This window comes from Penicillium argentinense (genome assembly GCF_028826775.1).
Source record: "Penicillium argentinense strain IBT 30761 chromosome Unknown utg000009l_segment0_segment0, whole genome shotgun sequence".
Taxonomy (NCBI): Eukaryota; Fungi; Ascomycota; class Eurotiomycetes; order Eurotiales; family Aspergillaceae; genus Penicillium; species Penicillium argentinense.
This window is the reverse complement of record NW_026622668.1, coordinates 1,932,143-1,952,498: the sequence shown is the minus strand read 5'-3', so window position 1 is coordinate 1,952,498 and position 20,356 is coordinate 1,932,143. Positions and strand designations below refer to the sequence as shown.

At 53.1% G+C, this 20,356-nt stretch overlaps 5 protein-coding genes across 5 annotated transcripts; 4 read left to right on the top strand and 1 right to left on the bottom strand.

Annotated features, from left to right (window-relative positions):
• Window positions 1–1,121: 1,121 nt before the first annotated feature.
• N7532_008326 (SAPS family protein) lies at window positions 1,122–5,010 on the top strand (the record flags this gene model as incomplete). Its single annotated transcript, XM_056620818.1, has 4 exons — window positions 1,122–2,633; window positions 2,680–3,090; window positions 3,150–3,824; window positions 4,339–5,010. 4 exons carry the CDS (start codon window positions 1,122–1,124, stop codon window positions 5,008–5,010), a joined length of 3,270 nt encoding a protein of 1,089 aa, XP_056471624.1.
• A 605-nt stretch (window positions 5,011–5,615) lies between these two features.
• Window positions 5,616–7,826, top strand: N7532_008325 (SET domain protein; the record flags this gene model as incomplete). The annotated part of the gene is made up of 4 exons (XM_056620817.1): window positions 5,616–5,632; window positions 5,716–6,267; window positions 6,322–6,581; window positions 6,637–7,826. 4 exons carry the CDS (start codon window positions 5,616–5,618, stop codon window positions 7,824–7,826), a joined length of 2,019 nt encoding a protein of 672 aa, XP_056471623.1.
• Window positions 7,827–8,125: 299 nt separating this feature from the next.
• Window positions 8,126–9,798, top strand: N7532_008324 (NADH-quinone oxidoreductase subunit NuoF; the record flags this gene model as incomplete). Its single annotated transcript, XM_056620816.1, has 3 exons — window positions 8,126–8,383; window positions 8,469–8,540; window positions 8,641–9,798. The coding sequence occupies 3 exons, from the start codon at window positions 8,126–8,128 to the stop codon at window positions 9,796–9,798; spliced, it is 1,488 nt and encodes a 495-aa protein (XP_056471622.1).
• Window positions 9,799–11,698: 1,900 nt separating this feature from the next.
• N7532_008323 (asparaginase ahrA) lies at window positions 11,699–12,963 on the top strand (the record flags this gene model as incomplete). Its single annotated transcript, XM_056620815.1, has 3 exons — window positions 11,699–11,864; window positions 11,926–12,626; window positions 12,697–12,963. The coding sequence occupies 3 exons, from the start codon at window positions 11,699–11,701 to the stop codon at window positions 12,961–12,963; spliced, it is 1,134 nt and encodes a 377-aa protein (XP_056471621.1).
• A 274-nt stretch (window positions 12,964–13,237) lies between these two features.
• On the bottom strand, window positions 13,238–19,410 carry N7532_008322 (nucleoporin family protein; the record flags this gene model as incomplete). The annotated part of the gene is made up of 5 exons (XM_056620814.1): window positions 13,238–13,351; window positions 13,415–15,355; window positions 15,549–18,362; window positions 18,389–19,293; window positions 19,344–19,410. 5 exons carry the CDS (start codon window positions 19,408–19,410, stop codon window positions 13,238–13,240), a joined length of 5,841 nt encoding a protein of 1,946 aa, XP_056471620.1.
• Between the last annotated feature and the right edge of the window lie 946 nt (window positions 19,411–20,356).

Here is a 20,356-nt window from a genome sequence, read left to right as displayed (position 1 = left end):
CCCCACGGCGCTCGTGCGAGCGATGCTGGTACCTTGTACCCGCATTTTGATCGTGGCCAGCCCCGATCAACCCAGATGACCGATGAAACCAAGTGGACTGGGAAAGGGGGAGCGCCCGGGGCCAGCTGGTGAACCCAGCTCTGGAGTCGTCGGGGTGAAAGCCAGCCTCCGGGCGCAACGCAAGCTGGTCGCAGGATTGCATTTCTAAGAATGGTTCCGACGGCGAAACAGCCTGAGCGGATGCACATTGAATGCTAATATTCCGGCGAAAGTACTCTGTCGTATTTTGAGAGGAGGATTAACATTAATAAATGCAGATGTAAAATGTAAAGGCAAATGTAAATTCAAATGGCTGTTGAGACAGCTCATCGTCGACATTTGACTGCAGGCTGGTGAAGGCACATTGTCTTTGTCAGGCTTATCGGGGGCTGCGACTCTCCCCCGCGCACGATGACTGTGTGTTCCGCCCCTGCTCATCTGCCCTCAACTTCCTCTCCTCTCTTCCACCTCTCCTTGATCCTTGATGGACCGGTGGTGAGTCCTGCATTCCCGCACCCATTTCGACTCGGCTTCTCCCCTTGAACCCACACGGAGGAATTCCTCCCCTCTCTTCCTCCGTCACTCTTTACATTTCGGAGGTACGTCAAGGTCGTGCACCACACACCCACACGTCCTGCATCTCAATCCCCAGCTCCTGCTGCCTTCGCGGATCCTTCACTTGATCTGCTGCGCCGTCCCCGTGCCTGTCTCGTGAGGTCAGTCCTGTCGGGGTGCACATCATCTGCTCCGTGGCTGATGCAACCATTCCGACCTTCGATCGCTGACACCAACTCCAGCGCCAGGTTCGCTTCGGCCGATATTGATTTCCTCCTTCAATCTTTCTCCCTCCCTGACAGGATAGTCCACCTGCCCGCGCCTCGCCATATTCTTCGCGACGCTGTGTGTGTGTGAATTTCCCGGTGTATCGCGCTCCCGGTGAACTCCCGCCCCCCCCCCCCTCCACTCCATCCTCCCGCGCAAACACCTCCCCCCGTGTACCATAGACCACTCCGTTACGACACTCCGGAGCTTGACGACTCAAAAAATTTCATGAATCGCTCTGCTTAGCTATCTACTCCATCATGTTCTGGCGTTTTGGGGGATATGCAAGTATCTCCACCATCGATACCCTGCTCGACAAGCCCGATGTGACCCTCGAGGACCTGCTGGATGAACCGGAAATCACCCAGGAACTGAAGCAGCATAATACGAAACTGATAGAATACCTGCGCGAGGATCATGTCTTGAAACGGCTTATGGACTACGTGACCGCACCGAGTCTGGTGAATGACGACGAAGAAAATGACGACGATACCAACGAGAAGCAGGTTGCTAAGGATTCTGCCACCGATGCTGGCGCAGAGGCCTCGACAGACGAACAGACAGAAAAGGAGCAAACTAAGACCGACTCCGATCCCTTAAAGGATGTCTTGGACCCGGAGGATCTGGAAAAGGTCGAGAAGAACCGCATCAAACATGCCTACGTCGCGTGCGAGATTCTCTCTTCAGAGACATACTCAATCTTGGAATCGATTATGGAGAGCCCCAACTACCTCCGGGACTTCTGGGGCTTCCTGCGACGACCTCCACCTCTGGACTCTTTGCAGGCCAGCTACTTCACAAAAGTGAACGAGACCCTACTGGATAAGAAGACCGAGGAGATGCTTGATTTGCTGAAATCACTGGATGGAATTGTGGCTGCGCTTCTGCAGCATGTCGATAACCCGATGGTCATGGACCTGCTATTGAAGATAATCAGCTTGGAAAAGGCCGAGGGTGGCCAGGGAACTGTGGACTGGCTGAAGTCTCAAGATCTGATTCCGACACTCCTTTCATTCCTCACCCCTGAGTACCCAGGCTCCGTCCAGACATCCGCAGGCGATTTCCTGAAGGCCATTATCACCATTTCTGCGAACGCGACCCCTAACGACCAGTCTTGCATTGGGCCCAACAGCCTGACTCGCCAATTAGTCTCGCCTAAGTGTGTTCAGCAGCTGATCGATGCTATGCTGATGGGCGGCAACCCGCTGACTGTTGGTGTGGGTATCGTTATTGAGGTGATTCGCAAAAACAACTCCGACTACGATCCAGAGCACCTGGGTGGCCCTGATTCCATGCCTACCCCTTACGATCCAATCTACCTCGGGCACCTACTCCGCTTGTTTGCCCAGCATATTCCTCAGTTCATGGCTCTTATACAAAGCTCCAAACATGCTGTTCATGACGGCACTCAACTGAAGAGTGTTGACCGTGGTCGGTTGAACTCCGCTTGGGGTGGTAAGATTGAACCGCTCGGTTTTGATCGTTTCAAGACCTGCGAGTTGATGGCCGAGCTGCTGCACTGCAGTAACATGGGCCTTTTGAACGAGCCTGGTAGTGACGAATATGTTCGGCATCGAGACTCGGAGCGCGAGAAGTTGATTCACGATGGATTCTTCAATCCTCATCGGGACGAGCACTCGGGAATGGATTATAATGAGACTACTGCCGATTTCACCAATGGATCTATGATGGACACGGGGTCGCCAGAAGCTTCCAGAGTACGCGCAGGCGAAGAAGACGGGTTCGAAGATGTCGGATCTTCTGGTGTTCTGGTTGGCGAAAAGGAGAGAGAACCCAGATCAGACTGTGGCTCCCCAGGAGACCCCGGAGACAAACCCTGAGTCGGCTTCGACTGAGAAGACTGAGGACCCAACCTCCACCGGCCTTGCGGATCAGGTATCTGATATCAAGCTTGCGCCGGATACTCAAAATGAGCAGGAAGTTTCTGCACAAGCCGAGGAGAAGGACCCAGTTTCTCCCAAGCCCGAGGATGTTCCCCCACCTCTTTTCTCCCCCAAGAAGGAGGCCGCAGAGCCAGTCTCGAACTCCGAACGACAGGAAGTCCCCCCTCCTTCCGAAACTCCCGCTCAAGAATCCGAAACCATTAACGACGGCGGCGCCGAGGACCCTGCCGAACAATACATTCAGTATGATACTGATGGACGTCCCGTGGTTGGAGACTTCCTCAAGATCATGTTTGTTGAGAATAAGGTGGTTCCAACGATACTCGTAAGTTCCTAATTTTGAGCGTTCATCATATATCCGCCCTCATATTAACTTTGCATAAGGGTTTCTTTTTCCGCTTCCCTTGGAATAACTTCCTCCATAATGTCGTCTACGACGTGGTTCAGCAAGTCTTCAACGGCCCTATGGAGCGTGGTTATAACCGTGCTCTGGCTATCAATGTTTTCGAGACAGGCCAGATCACCACTGCGATTGTGGAAGGACAGAAGCGTAGTGATGAAGCACAACGCACCAAGCAGATCCGACTCGGTTACATGGGACATCTGACCCTTGTCGCTGAGGAAGTCGTGAAGTTCAGTGAACGTCACCCACCAGAGCTTCTGTCGCGGTCCGTGATGGAGTCAGTGCTGAACCCCGAGTGGATCGACTATGTCGAACAGACCCTGTCTGAGACACGAGAGCGAGACAATGCCATCCTGGGTGGCGTTCGCCCGGACATGTCCGTCGGATCGCGCCAGACCGTTCTGGGCTCTGGTAGCTCTAACCAGGGATTCACGAGCTCCAACGCTCTAGCTGAAGCAGGCTTGAATGGAGGCATCGGGGGCTCGACTTTCCAGGGCTTTGACATTAACTCAGGAAGCGTTTCTGGGGGAGCATTTGGGGCCGGTGGCGGCACATCGCTTCTGAGTGGTTTTGCCAGCTCGAGCGATGACGAAGATGAAGATATGGAGGACCAGGATGACAACACTATCCATGCCGATCAAGGCGATTCTGAGAATGTGGGTAAACGTAACCGATGCGCCAGTTTATAATCAGCACAATCTGAGACCGACGTGTCTGCGAAACCTCAGAATTCACCTTGCCCTGGACCTGCACTTTATACCCTTGATGAATCGATCCGATGACATGGACAAGGCCGGCACAAGATGGACTATTGGATTGAAACAGGGGATGAAAAGCATTGCTGGCTTCGCGTTTCGTCAGAGATGATCATCATGACACCTGCAATCTTCGAGCCGTCCTGTTCCCTTCTTCCCTAGTTCATGACCCTTCATATCTTAATTGGATCCTGCAAATTCATGTACCATGTTCTCGAGGGCTGTCTAAATTGCCCCGGGGACTTTTTAACGATCTTGTGGAAGCTGATTGTTTAATTTTTGATTTGTGCACATGTTTTATCTAGTGCTGGCCTTGTCCATTCAGTCGGTGGCTCGTTTCGTCAACCCCCTCCCTCTTATCCCATTTTCCACATATCAGCGACAATGAATCAACTGACATGTTCTTTTCTCCCAGGTATCCGAAAATTCAACAAGTCAACCAATTCCCATCATCCCGCCTCCCCCTGCTCCCCTGAGCATGGGACCCTCGAGAGCAAGGCGTCAATTGGCTGCCCGTCTTGCTGCTCAAAAGCAGCAAGCCGAGAACCCCGATGAAGATGACAATGGCAAGGGCGAAGAGAGTCGAGACTCGCAGTGGTCCGACAATCCCTTTGTGATCGCTGGCATCGACGACGACGCGGATGGAGTCGGCTCCTCAGCTTTCCCCAACACAGACTTCGGGACCGACGCGGCCCAAAACTTTTCTCCCACATTCCCTGAGTCTGGCTTCAGTCCCCCAGACTCATTGTCCGACAACTCCTCGGATGAAGATGGACACGGCCACTCCGAATCCGTCCGGCGGCGAGACCGCGTCCCGCTGGAGGTTGACGAAGATGACGACGAAATGGGCGAGATGGTCGCACCTTCCGCCACTGGCATGATCGACTCTGATGACGAAGACGAAGCTATAATCAACGAATCCCTCGGTTACTCAAACCACCCTGGTCAGAACCGGTACACTGGTTTTCGCCGGCCAAGGGCCGTGAGCTCCCACTTTGACGATGAGCAAAACGACAGCAGCGACGGTGAAGATGACGGACTAGTTGAGATTCTCGTCCCTGGTCGAAAGTCCTCAACCTCCAACTAGAGATCGGACTCAAAAGTCTTTCATCATGTCCCAAATACCATTTGGACTTGCATTGATTCAAATGCTTGCCGTTACCCAAAATAAGATGGGTGCTTCTTCAATTCGTTTCTTTGTGTTCTGACTCTTTTCGCCATGGCCTTATGGGATTTGTAAATATGTTTCCATCTTTGGTTTAATCTGGGGGATAAACCTGCCTTATGATGACATGATTGAGTCTTAGGAGCCATCGCATTTCATTGACTGAAGGGTCCCTGAAGTTCTACGCTTCTTGGTCTGCACCCAAGTTGACCGATGCCCTTGTACGATAGCTGGTTAGAGAAGTTGAATTGATTTTGGATGCAATTTTGACAGGCCATGGCAATTACGCAGTATGAAAGTACGGTGCAATGTACCTTAGGGTAGTGTTGTGGGTAGCGTCTACCAAAAGTGATTTTGATGCCTCCCGCGTGGAAAAAAAGTGGGTCCACGTCGAGATCGCCCACCATCCCGCCGAATCTTTTCTGGCGATGATATCACATCACTCTTCACCCTCCCTTTGCTCAACGTGAACGAAAGCTGGGTAGGTTAGGGAAAAAGAGCTGGAAGGAGATATTATCTCCAAGACAATGGCGTCGTCTGAAGAGTAAGCCTCTTGATTACATGTGATTTCTCGATTTGCGGGCATGTATCCCACAATTGTACCTCAGTCACTAACACACATCGTAGTAAATCAAGTGGGCACTCCTTAGCAGCCCACAAGGAACTTGTGGACTGGGTCGCCAAGCACGGCGGTTGGATCGCAGACAGTGTGACTGTCGCTCAAGATGCTTCACGGGGTGTTCATATGCAAGTGAAGGCCGACCTATCGGAGGCCATCACCAAAGATACACGGGTAATCAACACGCCTTTGGGAGTGACGATGTCCTACTTCAATGCAATCGACTACAAATGTGCAAAGGGCGACTTTTCCAGCCATGGTGTGGTGTTCCCAAGGGAATTCATTGATGCCGTTGGCAAGGAAGAGGCTACGGCATTTTTCTTGATGGGCCAGTTCCTGCAGGGTGAGCGGGGATTTTGGCATCCCTATCTGCGCACACTTCCCCAGCCAGGACAGCTGACTACACCGCTATTCTTTGAGGAGCAAGATGTGGATTGGCTTCAAGGGACTGGTATTCCTGATGCGTCGGTTTTCAGGTATAAGGATTGGGTTGAAAAGTTTGATCACTCGATGTCTAAGCTCGATGAACTGGGCTTTGAGGGCATCGAGAGTTATACTTGGTAAGTTATATGTTTGAGGTAGTGTCACGTTCTAAGTCTAATTTAATTATCCAGGGACTTGTACTTATGGGCGTCAACCATCATTACTTCTCGTGCATTCTCACCCAAGGTCTTGTCTGGTGCCGTGGAGGATTCAGACCTGCCAGAAGACTCAGTGCCGGTCTTGCTGCCATTGATCGATCTTCCTAACCACCGACCATTGGCAAAGGTGGAGTGGCGCGCTGGGGAGAAAGATGTTGGCCTACTTGTGCAGGAAAATGTCGCTCCCGGCGAAGAGATCTCGAACAATTATGGGCCCCGCAACAACGAGCAATGTGAGTATTTCCCCTTAGAAAATAGGATTGGAGTCCACAGACTGACGATAGGCAGTGCTCATGAACTACGGATTCTGTATCCTCAATAACCCCACCGACTATCGAATTGTCAAATTAGGTCTACCGGAAGACAGTCCCCTCGGCAAGGCCAAAGCTCGCCAGGTCCAAATGTTCCCGGAGCTGGCCAAGAACACCGATGACCATTATTATATATTCAACATTTTTTACCCTCTTTTGGCCCGCGAAGGCCCCATGGAATACTCCGTTTTCTCGCCAGCCCTTTTCAATGCCATCGCAGTCATGCAAGCAAATGAGCGCGAGCGCAAGAAGATCGAGATCACAGAGGCCGGAATTTCCATTCCAACTGGGTACGGCAGCGGGCGTAATACACTGGCAGTGCTGGCGCAGATTAGTTTCGAGCTCATTGCGCATATTGCTCACCTTCAAGAAACCACGGAAGGTCTACCAGAGGAGCCGTCGAACTTGAAACAGATCTTTGCACAAATTTATCGAAATGGTCAAATCACGCTGGATAAGACTGCTCTAATCATCTCTGCGTGGTCAATCTTGCGTGCGCGAGAACACCAAAGAAGCGAATCTTGGCAAGATATTAAGGTCCTCCTCAGTGAACATATGGGCCGAATCCCTGAGAACCATCTCTCTGATGAGATCATGTCCCGGATCCGAGTGCGTGTACTGGAGAGACAGTCACTTCTCACCAAGAATGGCGAGCTATTCCGGCTGGGCGAGATATACAGCTTGCTTCCAGAGGATATGCAAGAACCGAGTCAAAAATGTTTCGCCCGTATCTTGGGACAAGCTACCAGCCAGCGCGTCCCGAAACTCCAGACAGACCCCCAAGCCCTGTTTGCTCTAGTCGTGAATCTACTCGCCGCTACCAGACGCTCAACTCAAGTCCAGTCGAAGCTGTCGTCTCGTCTTACTCGGTGGTTTGATTTCCTGCTGGAGGAGTACCCTCCCAATGTGAATACCGAGGATGAGAGTGACGTCCTTGAGCAGTTGGGTGCATATGCTCGCAACCAGAATGCCGGTACATGGGCCGAAGCCGACGGAGTGTCGTGGCTGGATGATGAGAGTGGATGGCTGGAATCAAAGTGGTTACAATGGGCTTGGCGGGTAGTTAATGGGGAGATGGTGTTGATTCCACTTGACCCGCTGCAAGTATTGGCGACTGGCAGCCCAGCGATGCCGAAGCAGGCGGTGCTGTATGTGCCGCAGGAGTAGACAGCTTCGATGTCAGTACATGAATAGAATGATAAATTCGATGGAGGTTAAACCTAATTGACTTAAAAACAATGGAACAATGAGATAATAAAATAAGAGAGTTCGGGCGTATGGCGCTTCCCAATCAGGAAACCACCGGAACGAGGTCATTACTCAGCACATCACGTGGACTCACCGCCCAATCAGGCGCCACGTAAAGGCGGATCGTTCAGCAGAGCGCAGGAATTGCCGGCAGCTCCTCCTTCCCTTTCCCTCCATGATCGCTTGAGACCCGCCATCACGCATCGCAATCCGTCATCATGATATCTCGAGCGGCGGCTCCCTCGTCCTCCTCCCTCTCCCACCTCTCCACCCGCTCCCTCCGCGCTCATGGGGCGGCCGCCCGCTCCTTCGCGACTGTGCAGGAGGCTCCTCCCGTCAAGCACCATGGCGGCCTCCAGGACCAGGACCGGATCTTCACCAACCTCTATGGACACCACGGCGCGGATCTGAAGTCGGCTATGAAGTATGGTGATTGGCACCGCACCAAGGATATCGTTCTAAAGGGTCATGATTGGGTGGGTTTTACGATGTTTCCCGTCCACCTCGGATGGTGTAGCGGGCGGACTCCGTGAACCTGATTTTGCTAAAACAAGTTTTCAGCTCATTTCTGAAATTAAGGCCTCCGGCCTGCGTGGCCGTGGCGGTGCTGGTTTCCCCTCGGGTCTGAAATACGTAAGTGGGATGGAACCGACAACCCGACCTTTCGAAGTGTCGAAACAGAACGCATTGTGGGGGCAATTGGCTAACCAGGGCTTCGTTTCTTCAATTATAGTCGTTCATGAACTTTAAGGACTGGGACAAGGACCCTCGCCCGCGCTATCTGGTCGTCAACGCTGATGAGGGTGAGCCCGGTACCTGCAAGGACCGTGAGATTATGCGCAAGGATCCCCAGAAGTTGATCGAGGGCTGCTTGGTTGTTGGCCGTGCTATGAACGCCAATGCCGCCTACATTTACATCCGTGGCGAATTTTACCACGAGGCGACTATTCTGCAGAAGGCCATCAACGAGGCCTACGAGGCAGGTTACATCGGCAAGAACGCGTGCGGTACCGGTTACGATTTCGACGTCTACGTCCACCGTGGAATGGGCGCCTACATTTGCGGTGAGGAGACCTCCCTCATCGAGTCCATTGAGGGCAAGGCCGGCAAGCCCCGTCTCAAGCCTCCTTTCCCCGCTGCTGTTGGTCTGTTCGGTTGCCCCAGTACCGTCACCAATGTCGAGACCGTGGCTGTCGTTCCCACCATCATGCGCCGCGGACCCAGCTGGTTCTCTTCCTTCGGTCGTGAACGTAACGCCGGTACCAAGCTGTTCTGTATCTCCGGTCACGTCAACAATCCCGTAACCGTCGAGGAGGAGATGTCCATCTCGCTGCGTGAGCTGATCGAGAAGCACTGCGGAGGTGTCCGTGGTGGCTGGGACAACCTGTATGCCGTCATTCCCGGCGGTTCTTCGACACCCGTTATTCCCAAGTCTGTCGCCGACAACCAACTCATGGACTTCGACGCCCTCAAGGACTCCCAGACTGGTCTGGGTACCGCCGCCGTCATCGTCATGGACAAGTCCACCGACATTGTGCGCGCCATCTCCCGTCTCTCCTCTTTCTACCGCCACGAGTCTTGCGGTCAGTGCACCCCCTGCCGTGAAGGTAGCAAGTGGACCCAGCAGATGATGCAGCGCATGGAGGTTGGCAATGCCCGCGAGCGTGAGATCGACATGCTCCAGGAGCTCACCAAGCAGGTTGAGGGTCACACTATTTGCGCTCTTGGTGAGGCCTTCGCCTGGCCCATCCAGGGTCTGATCCGTCACTTCCGCCCCGAGCTGGAGGCCCGCATCCAACAGTACCAGAAGGAGCTGGGCAGCGCTCCCTTCGCTGGTGGCTGGCACCCCGAGAGCCGTGCTGAGGGCAAGCTGATTTCCCCCGGCATGTAATACAGAAGAAAAGAAAAAAACGCCCAAATCTTCTTCCCTTCAACCCGATTTCCTCTTGTCTCTCTAAAAGCGAAGCAGGAACAGGTCGATGTCTTCTATACTAGATCTCCGTGAACCTCCTCTTCCGGGCCGGTAATGATTCTTTCCTGGCCGATGGAGGCGGTTGTCTCCATATTTCCTTTACTCCGTTCGATCCCCTTCCTGTCGCGTCTAGGTTATTTTCCTTTCATGTACAGTCGATAGCAATTGATGCATTTTACGTGTTCACTTACTCTTAGTTCACTCGTAGTACACAGTTATCACCCACCTCCAAATTGGGTGGAAGTCACGTGGCACGTCTCATTGCAAAGCAGTAGTGCATGATAATAAATACCTTGTAGAATCAGACATGAAGCACCTGTTTCAAATATCATTCATCAACTTTGGTCATTTCAAAGCAAGTAACTCTATTTCGAGTTACATGTTATACCTCGGTGCAGCACTGCAATATTTCCAGACTCGTGCCACGACCAGAATTTTGGTGTATTACGCCACTTCAAATGTCATAGGTACAACTGGGAGCGAATTGTTACAACAATACCCCGGCGTAGGCAAGGCAAGGAGTCCAAGATAGGTTGAGTAAAATAAGCGATGAATAGAATTTGGAACGAATAGGACATCAAAATAGGTCGGATGAGATAGGAATCGGATAGTAGATCCACCGGTATAACATAGTAGGTAGAATGTTTACTTAGAAAGAACACTTCTGGAGGTGGAAATTACTGAGGAGCTCATACCATATTTGTCCTTGTCTAAATTGAAGATCTTTGAGATATCGGCGTAGCCATAGTCAGAGGCAAGAAAGGCGTGCTTACAGTAATGCCTAACTGAGATTTCTCGAATGAAATTCAATCGTTTTATTATCGCGCAACCAGACTCCAACAAAATAACAAGGCAACATCTCAAGGTGACTGCTATAACACTTCGGACCACAACCGAGCGACATCTAGAACAACAATCATCTTCAAACTCAATCGCGTTATTTTATTCACAGTTTTGCAAATATGAGGCGACGGGGTCTCCACAGCCGGATCCCAGGGGAAATGGGCCTATTCGGCGGATCGGCCCATTGGGGAGATTGAGCGTTAGATGATAATGTGATCATATCTGATGCTGTCGATCGTCCATTCGGTTGTAACGGCGAATAGGAGAATCGGGCTGCTGGCCCGATTCTTCCGATTATGAGCCGATATTTCCCAGCTTTCGCACTTGGCTCGGCTTGGCACCAAGATGCCCGAGTTTCTCGTTAGTCATTGATTGAGGCTTTTTTTTTTAGGTTGAGTATTTGAGGATCGGGGCTGATGGAACTTTGCAGGAGATCAGGTTTGAATTACCTAAGTCATTGTCACGCTAGTGCCTCTCGTATTCATTTCGTGCAGATCGGAAATAGACTCCGCGAGGTCTACGGTTCATTAAACTCGACAAGGAATGCCCAGCAGGCAACATTGGAGACACTATTATTAGCAAAAATCGCCAAGATCATCGTAGCCAACACGTTTCCTCCCTCTCCATTTTTGTTCGAGAACAATGACGATCGCCGCTCATTACCTCTCTGCACGACTCCAACTGTGCTATCCGTCTCCACATCCGATCCACCCCTTCCGCGCCTTCTACAGGGGCGGAGTACGATGTCCTCACCCATTGACTACGGGGACCTTGATTTGAACCAAGTGGCCAAGTAACAAACCTCAATTCGTCAAAGATGCCTAGACTCTCGGGTCCGCAAAAGCCGAATGACGCAATAAGCGCTGTCCGAGCAGTATATAGTTCTGCTCTAGGTGCTCCGGGTTTGTGGAAGTCAAGCAATTCAGACACAAGATCCCAATTCCTTCATTCCTGGGAAAAAGATCGAACTCCAACTATGGGTCCCAATTTCCAAACGCTGGCTATCTCAGCCCTCGTGGCTACGAGCTATGCTTCTCCTTTGATTCATTCCCGGGCGACAAACGTCACCTATACCAACTCCAACGGCCTGAAGTTCAACCACTTCAATGCTTCCCTCCCGAACGTGACCGTCCTGGCTACAGGTATATTGCTTTACAATCCCCACCAAAAACGTCATCCAATCATATAACTTACAATTATCAGGTGGCACCATCGCTGGCACAAGCGACGACAAAACCGCAACAGCAGGCTACGAATCCGGGGCACTGGGAATCAACAAGATCCTCTCGGGCATCCCGGAAGTCTACGACATCGCCAACGTTAACGCCGTCCAATTCGACAATGTCAACAGCGGCGACGTCTCCTCATCTCTCCTCCTAAACCTCACACACACCCTACAAACAAGCGTCTGCAATGACGCCACCATGGCCGGCGCCGTCGTCACCCACGGCACCGACACCCTCGAGGAATCTGCATTTTTCATCGACGCAAGTGTTAATTGTGGCAAGCCCATCGTCTTCGTTGGCTCGATGCGTCCCTCGACTGCTATCTCTGCTGATGGACCCATGAACCTCCTCCAGGGCGTGACCGTTGCCGCGAACAAGGATGCCAAGGAGCGTGGTGCACTGGTTGTTATGAACGATCGTATTGTTTCGGCGTTCTTCGCTACGAAGACTCAGGCGAATACCATGGACACGTTCAAGGCCTATGAGCAAGGGAATCTGGGAATGATCGTCTCCAACAAGCCGTATTTCTACTATCCGGCCGTTCAGGCGAATGCCAAGCATGTCGCTGATGTGCAGGATGTGGATGCTATCCCCCGCGTGGATATCCTGTATGCTTATGAGGATATGCACAGTGATACGCTCCAGAGTGCCGTGAAGAACGGCGCGAAGGGTATTGTGGTGAGTATTTGATCCTCGGCCGTTGATAGCGGTAAGAGTTTCCATGATTGCAATGCTGACGACATGCTAGGTCGCTGGTGAGGGTGCAGGAGGCATCTCCACTGACTTCGGGAACACCATTTCCGACATCGTGTCACGTACCAACATCCCCGTCGTCCTGAGCCACCGAACCGTCAACGGCGAGGTTCCCACAGCTGATATCACGGGTGACGACAGCAAGATTGCTAGTGGTATGTTCAACCCGCAGCAGTCACGCGTCTTGCTGGGGTTGCTGCTGGCGGAAGGAAAGGAGATGAAGGAGATCCGGAATGTCTTTGCGAAGGCCACCGTTGCTTAAAGACTGATTTCAGTGACATCCATTTCCAATATAGACCCGACAAAAGTCAGTGTATACTAATAGCAAAACAAACTGTAATTATTTGGTTTACTTCCACATCATGTCTACGTAGGAGTATGAATTGAGCAAGAATTGCTGGTTAGAATACAGTTCATATCGTGGTCACAGAACAAAGGAGAATTAAACGTAGAAACAGGGGAAGATGGCACATGACAGACCACGGAAGTAAGATGTGAATGTACTTGCTCAGAAATAGATCAAGGGTAAAAAAGGCTTAATAGCCACCAGCCATGATAATACCGAAGTAACGACGGCTCATCTCCACTGTTTGCATAACACGAGCATCGCCTGTCAGAGGCAGACCGAGCATCTTCGAAGCTTCGACCGTCTGTAAGGAGTTGTTAGCAAAACGTTCACAACAAGAACAAGAAAAAAGGGTACTTGCCTGGACATTTTCGTGGGTGGTCCAGCTAGCCACAGCACGGCTCATCTCCTTGAACGCAACGCGCTCTTCGAGACCATCCATACCCGAACCGTTACGGACATGGTCACTCTTAGCGACGAGGGCATTCACCAGTCGACTCAACCGGGTTGGGTCACGTCGACCACGAGTCGCGGTGGCGAGCCGCAGGAAATCTTCATAGATACCACCGCCAGACGACCAGCCACGCATCTTGCGCTCCGGACCATCGCCGAATCCGGTGATGAGCTTATCCAAAGTAGCGTAGTCGCGTGAGATGATGGCCGTGGGGCCAACGACGCGGCAGAAAGTGGCATGAGCATCATTCCAGTGCTTGCCACGGATGAGCGCATCTACCTCGCGGATAGCATCGCCGCTTGCACGGGCATAAAGGGCCTTGGCGACCCAGATCCAGGCTTCCGGAAGTTGGAAGTCACCGACAAGGAATTCCCAGACTGGATCGGTGGTAGTACCGTCGGAAGTGGTGGGATCGGGCAGAGAGGCGCCAAAGCGGGCTAAGGTATCCTGTACGGCACGCTTTCGATCATCAGCTTGAGACAGATGTAGGAGAACGAAGATGGCAGCGCAAAACTCTTCATTGGCAATGTTCTCAGAAGCAAAGTCCCACGCAAGCCGATCGGCCTGGTACTGGTCAATTTTGATGGCTTCGGTCGGACCGATAGCAGCAGTAAGGACGTAGTGAAGTTGAAATGAGAGGCGGTTGGTGAGTCGGTTGCCAGACAAAGATTCCGGCAGGATGGCGGCAGGGAGCTCGAGAGGCGGGACATTCTTGTGGCCCCTGACTGCGGCGTAAGTCTTCAGCAGCACCCACAAAGGAGATTCCCGGCCAAGGGTATCAGAGCCGGGTTGAGGGGACCCGCAAGAGGCGCGATGGGAGGGATGTGGGAAGGCAGGTTCAAGACCGGTATCCAGATCATCGAGGAACTTGGAGACAGCAGCCTCGATTGGCTCATCCTCAGTGGTACTGTACCAGAGACGGAGACCAAAAGCCTGGAACCAATCCAACTCGAATCGCTCAGAAAAGATAAAAGTAGAAGCCCGGTCTTCCAGGGCACCACCGGACTTGCCCTCGCTGCGAAGACCGTTACCTGCAACGAGGTCGTAAAGAGCACGAACAGGCTCGCTCATCTCGGCGAGAATGTTGTTCTGACCCCAGACCTTAATCTGCCGCGCCATATCGGCCTGAGAGGTAGCATCGCGGCCGATTTGCGCCACGAGCGTGGCCAGATGTGGGTTCCCACTCTCCACCAAGGTCTTGCAAGCTTCTTCAACCCGATGGGAGCAGAGAAGATAAACAGCACGTTCTTCCGCGGAGCGATGAAAGTCCAGAGACTGACTATGTCTCTCACGAATGATATTTTGCCACAGACGGGTGAGACGGTCTTTCTTGATGCGATGCGCAAATTGCTGTCGCAGCTGCGGTGGTACACCAGCCGAGATATCATCCTCAATATCGTCATTGAACAGGATGTTGACCAGTTGCCAGACCAATCGTTCTTCATCTTTGGAAGGCGCGAAGGCAAATTGACGCAGGTCAACCCCGGAGAGGCGGACGAACGGAGTGCCGTCCACACGGGCGACGGTAGATTGCTGTTGTTGCAGATCCAACATTCCCTTTGACTTCGCAAAAATGAGCCCCAGCCTCAAGGGGTTAAACATAAGGTGACGACGTACCTGACCAGTCTGATTAGACTTCATGACTGCAATGTCTCGTTGTTCGCTGAAAACAGAGAAGCTCTCTTGCCACCGAGTGTAGATATCGGAGATTGGATCGGCCATGTCGTTTTTCGCACAAATAAGGGAGTCCATTGGCCCCCATCGAGGCTTGAAAGAATCGTGGAAAGCGGCGTCTGCCTGATCCATCTCTGTGGTGTCACCGGCGAAGGTTTTGGGCTGCTTGTTGTAGGGCCACTAGAGAGAGTAAAAAAGTTTTAGCTTCAGGATTCTCAAATTGGTCAACTATAGGTGGGGCATGTGCAAATGAATGGAATCGGGCTAGGTACATCTTGCAAGGATAAAAACAGGGTGCTTGGGGAAATAGTGGGCAAAATGAAGCGAATAAAGAAAACTGAAATCATGTGCAAACAGGGAAGGGATTGCGGACCTCGAAGCCCTTGGGCTGCATTTTCGAAGCTTTCAGTGGCGAGGGAGCATTTTGCTTCCGTGGCTGCTGGAACAGGGAGTTCATCAAGTCGATGCTGTTTGAAAAACCTTTCTTCGGAGAACCGGTCAATTTCGGTTCTGAGGAGCCTTCGTTCAAGAGAGGCCGATCCGTAAAGGCATTGGCCTGAATCTCGCGCAAGGCGTCACGGTTTTGCTTGCGAGGACTAATCGTGCGCTGAAGCTGCTCAGCCCAATCGCCACTGAGATCCAGGCGAGGCTTAGGAGGTGTGCCAAAGTGCCTGACAGGGTGGGTAGTTTCCAGATCACCATCGGTGCTCTGGGATTCTTCCCGCTCCACGGTGCGATGAAGATCAGGAAAGGAACCCGCCATGTCCATCTCCTGATCGCCATCTGATCCAACTACAGAGTCGCCAGAGCGCTGGCTCTCGGTGACATCGTCATCCTGCTCAGTAGCCGAACCCGTGGAGCCTTCCTCTAAAAAAGACTCGGTCTCGCCCTCGGATCCCATCTCCTCGTCTTCCATGTCCATAGCCTGGCTGCTGAACGAACCGGGCACAAGCTTACGCTTCTTGAAGTCAAAGGTGTCGTCGTCGACACCAGCCATGGAGCCGACAAAGGACTCGTCGATGGAGAAGGTAGCGGACTGCTCAAAGCTCGCGGGGTGGTCGGGTTGAGCCTTGGGGGTGCGGTTATCAACAGGGCCTGCACCAAGGGCGCTCTGGTTGAGACTCTCGTCCTCTTCATCCTCGTCATAGTCAAGGCCATAAGTAGTGAAATGAGGGACCTGGAAAACCCAAGTACCGGTCTCGGTCTCGTAGTCCAAGAATTCGGTATCCTGCACCTTCTGAAGACGGTCAATGTGCTTGTCGAAGAGGGGACCGCTGGTGATAGGAAGTGGCGATTTTCGGTCACGGCCACGAGGCCAGGAGTTCTCAATGCGAAGAGTAGAAACAACGTTCAGGCCCTTGCCCATTGGCGGCTTGACAGCCTCGTCAGGGTAGACGGTAATCTTGCGGACACCGATATCCACAATCCTCCCGTAGAGGTTATCGAGGTCGACAGTTGTAAGATCAACAGCACCGTTGAAGGTGACCGAACCACAGTGCTGGCGACCGACTGTGAAATCCATGACCTGCTTGAGTTGGTCACGGCTCATCCTGCTGATTTCAGCGCGGCTAGGCTTCATCCAGTACTCGCCAGGCTTAGGATCACTACCAGGAACGAAGGCAAGACGCTTTACAGAAGAGCTGCCAGCGGGGATAGGCTCGCCATTCTCGGGGACGACAGCAAGGTCACGGCTAATGGACTCCATCTCAGGGCGTTCATTGTTGGAGCCATCGATACCATTCAGGCTACCGCTTCGGCGTTGGGAGCGCAGGAAGCCGAGCTCTTGAGGAGTAGGATCGGGACTCTTAGATTCCACGCGAACGACTTCATTGCTAGTCGGAGTGGAGTCAAAGCTGACCTTTTTCTTGAGCTTGTCTGACTGAGCGGAATCATCTCCATTGGTGATAGTTGCGGGCGAGTTGCTCGCGGAACGAGCGAAGAGATCGGTTCTCAAACTGCGGTCGATGGTAAGGCGCTTAATACTACCACCGTTACCGCGTCCGCCGCTAGACTGCAAAGCCCCCGGCGAAAGCACGCTGTCGGACTCAGGGTCGAAGGTCTTGCGAAGGTTGCTGGTGGAGTAGCTCTTGCTGAAGCTGCGGCCGAAGCTACCGCCAATGCTGCCACGCAGGCTGTTGCTACCAGCACCACCCAGGAGACTGTTGCTGAACCCGTTGGGCGTGCTGCTGGAGCTAGAGGGCGATCCATAGGTCGAGTAAGAGAAACCGTAGCCTTGACGCTTGGGAGGAGTGCTCAGGCGGCTGGCACCGTTGGGTGTAATGGAGTAAGGCAGCGGAGCACGTTGCTTTTGCTTCATGCTGGAAGAAAGAGGCGTGGCCAATGGGCCCGGCGAGGGAGCCTCGGGAGCGGGAAGACCAGAGAAGATGGACTGGCTGCCGTATGGGTTACCGCCAAGGAGACTCGTAGTCAAACTGCCGGGGGCCGGTTGCGACTGTTGCGGCGCGGGCTGGGAACCACCGAACAAGCTACTGCTAGCAGGCTGTTGCTGCTGCTGGCTTTGTCCGCCGAAGAGCGAAGAGCCCGTATTTTGCTGGGTGTTGTTGGCTTGACCGAAGAGGCCACCGCCGGTGCCACCCGTAGAACCCCCGAAAAGACCGCCAGGCTTCTGTTGTTGCTGATTCTGACCTCCGAATAGACCACCTCCAGCGGGCTGCTGGGTCTGACTGCTGCCCAGACCCCCGAAGGCACTGCCGGTAGTACCGGTTCCACCACCGAAAAGGCCGCCGGGCTTCTGCTGCTGTTGGTTTTGACCGCCGAAAAGACCAACACCAGAAGCCTGCTGGGATTGATTACCACCAAACAATGATGATCCAGTGTTTTGCTGCTGGTTCTGAGTGCCACCGCCGAAGAGGCCGCCACCGGGAGCGGGTTGCTGAGTCTGAGTGCCTCCTCCAAACAAAGAAGAGCCTTGCTGCTGTTGGTTGTTGGTACCGAAACCACCACCGCCGCCGAATAAAGGCTTGTTCTGCGTTTGATTTTGGCTGGCACCTAGGCCACCGCCAAAGGCGCTAGTGCCGGTTTGCTGTTGCTGACCGAAAGGTGTGGATGTAGAAGTTGTGCCACCGCCGAAGGGGTTGGAATTGGTAGTGTTTTGCTGGGTGCCGAATCCACTACCACCGAATCCAGTGGTACTTGTTCCCGTACCGCCAAAAGCGGGCTTGTTCTGCTGTTGATTGCCACTGAACAGGCCACCTCCGGTGTTGGTGTTGGCGCCAAAGGCGCCTCCAGTACCTGTGTTGCTTCCGAATCCACCGCCAGTGCCGGCAGTAGCTGTGCCACTACCAAAGAGACCACCGCCAGATTGTGTGGTTGCCGTGCCGCCACCGAACATCGAAGTTGCAGGTTTGTTTGCACCCCCAAAAGAGAGGTCGAGTTGTTGGCAGCGCCAAATCCACCGGTGGTCTGCGTTGCTCCTCCGAATGCAGATGGAGTGCTTGTGTTGGCACCGCCGAAGGGAGTAGTGCCGGAGCCAAAGCCTCCAGTGTTCTGTTGGGTCCCGAAGCCTGTTCCAGTGCTGCCGAAGTTGGAGTTCCCAAAAGCACCTGCTTGGTTGCTACCATTGCCATAGCGACGTCCCCTCTCATAGTCGGCCAGTCGCAATTCTTCGAACGAGTATTTCTGGTAGGGTTGCATAAAGTTGATGCTCTGGTAGTGGTTCATGATGCTGGAATTGGTGTCCTTCTCGGTGAAAGGATTGAAAGGAGTAGAGCCGGTGCCATCGCAGGGAGGCACAGCACCGCCCGAAAGTGCAGTCCCAGCTCCTCCGAAGCCGGTGCTGGGCGTGGAGCCAAATGCGCTGCCAGTTGTTCCAGATCCGAATCCACCGCCAGTGCCGGAGCCGAATCCTCCAGCAGGCTTGTTCGCGCCGAAAAGGCCACCGCCGGTGTTGGTGCTGGAGCCAAAGGCTCCCCCAGTTGTTCCCGATCCGAATCCACCGCCAGTGCTGGAGCCGAATCCGCCAGTAGCGCCGGTGCCTGAGGTGTTTCCGAATAGGCTTCCGCCAGTGTTGGTGTTAGTGGTGCCGAAGCCACCAGGGCGGTTTTGCTGGCCGCCGCCGAAAAGAGAAGTAGACTGATTGGTGTTGTTTGCGCCGAAACCTGAAGAAAAAAATCAGATTAGCCATTGTCAAGAGTCGCGTTGGTTAAACGAAAGCCAAAAGTCCACACGATGCAAAAAGAGAGCTCAGTTGTATGAGGGTGTCCTTGGATTCGCATTGCTCAGGGTCCGGGATGTTGTCGACGTGCCAGTCCGAATTGATTGTCGCACTTCACAAGCTCGAAATGGCTTGCAAAGCTGGTGCGCGGAACATGGGTCGTAGACCATAGCCACAGATTGAGGGAATCACCAGAAAAAGTAGTCCCAATTTCGTTTGTGTGATGCGAAAAAGGACCAAACTCCTCAAAGACATAGGACGAGCAAAATCGCGGGACTCCCTCATTTCCGAGCACGTACCTCCGCCGGTGCCGAAGCTGCTGGACGTGTTGCCGAACAAACCACCGCCAGAGCTTGTGTTGCCACTACCAAAAGCGGAGGGGGTCGAGCCGGTGCCGAAGCCTAGATAACGAAGTAGGGATCGCGGTCAGAGACTGATTTTTCAAGCAGGCCCCTTTTAACAACGCCTTTCCGTTGTCGCGGTGTCGCTGAGCATCGAGAGAGTCCGCGGGAAATGTATTGTGGCACGATCAAGGTTTTTCAAGTTGAGATCGGTCGCCTTGCGCGCGTTGTTGTCCATCGCGGGTCGACGTCAGGGAGCACCGGTTTGTTGCCGACAGCGAAGAAGGTCGTGTAGAGAGCCAGATGGGGGAGAACGAAAGCACCCAAGCAGGAATCAAAATGAAGTGGAAAGCGCAAGGAAAACAAGAGATAACCTACCTCCGCCGGTGTTGCTGGTTCCGAATGCAGACCCAGTCCCAAAGCCGGTGCTTTGGTTGTTGGTCTGACCAAATCCTCCACCTCCAAAGCCGAAAGACATGGTGTCGGTTGGAGCTGAAGAATTAGAGGTTCATAAGGTGGCGCGCAGATGGATGGAAGAGGTGAGATTGAAAAGGCGAGAGAGTGCGCGTGAAGGAAGAAGGGAGCGACGCGACAGAAAAGTGAAGTTTGCCAGCTCAGGCAGGAACGCTTATGTCAGCCCGGGCGACAGTGGTCCGTCACGTGAGT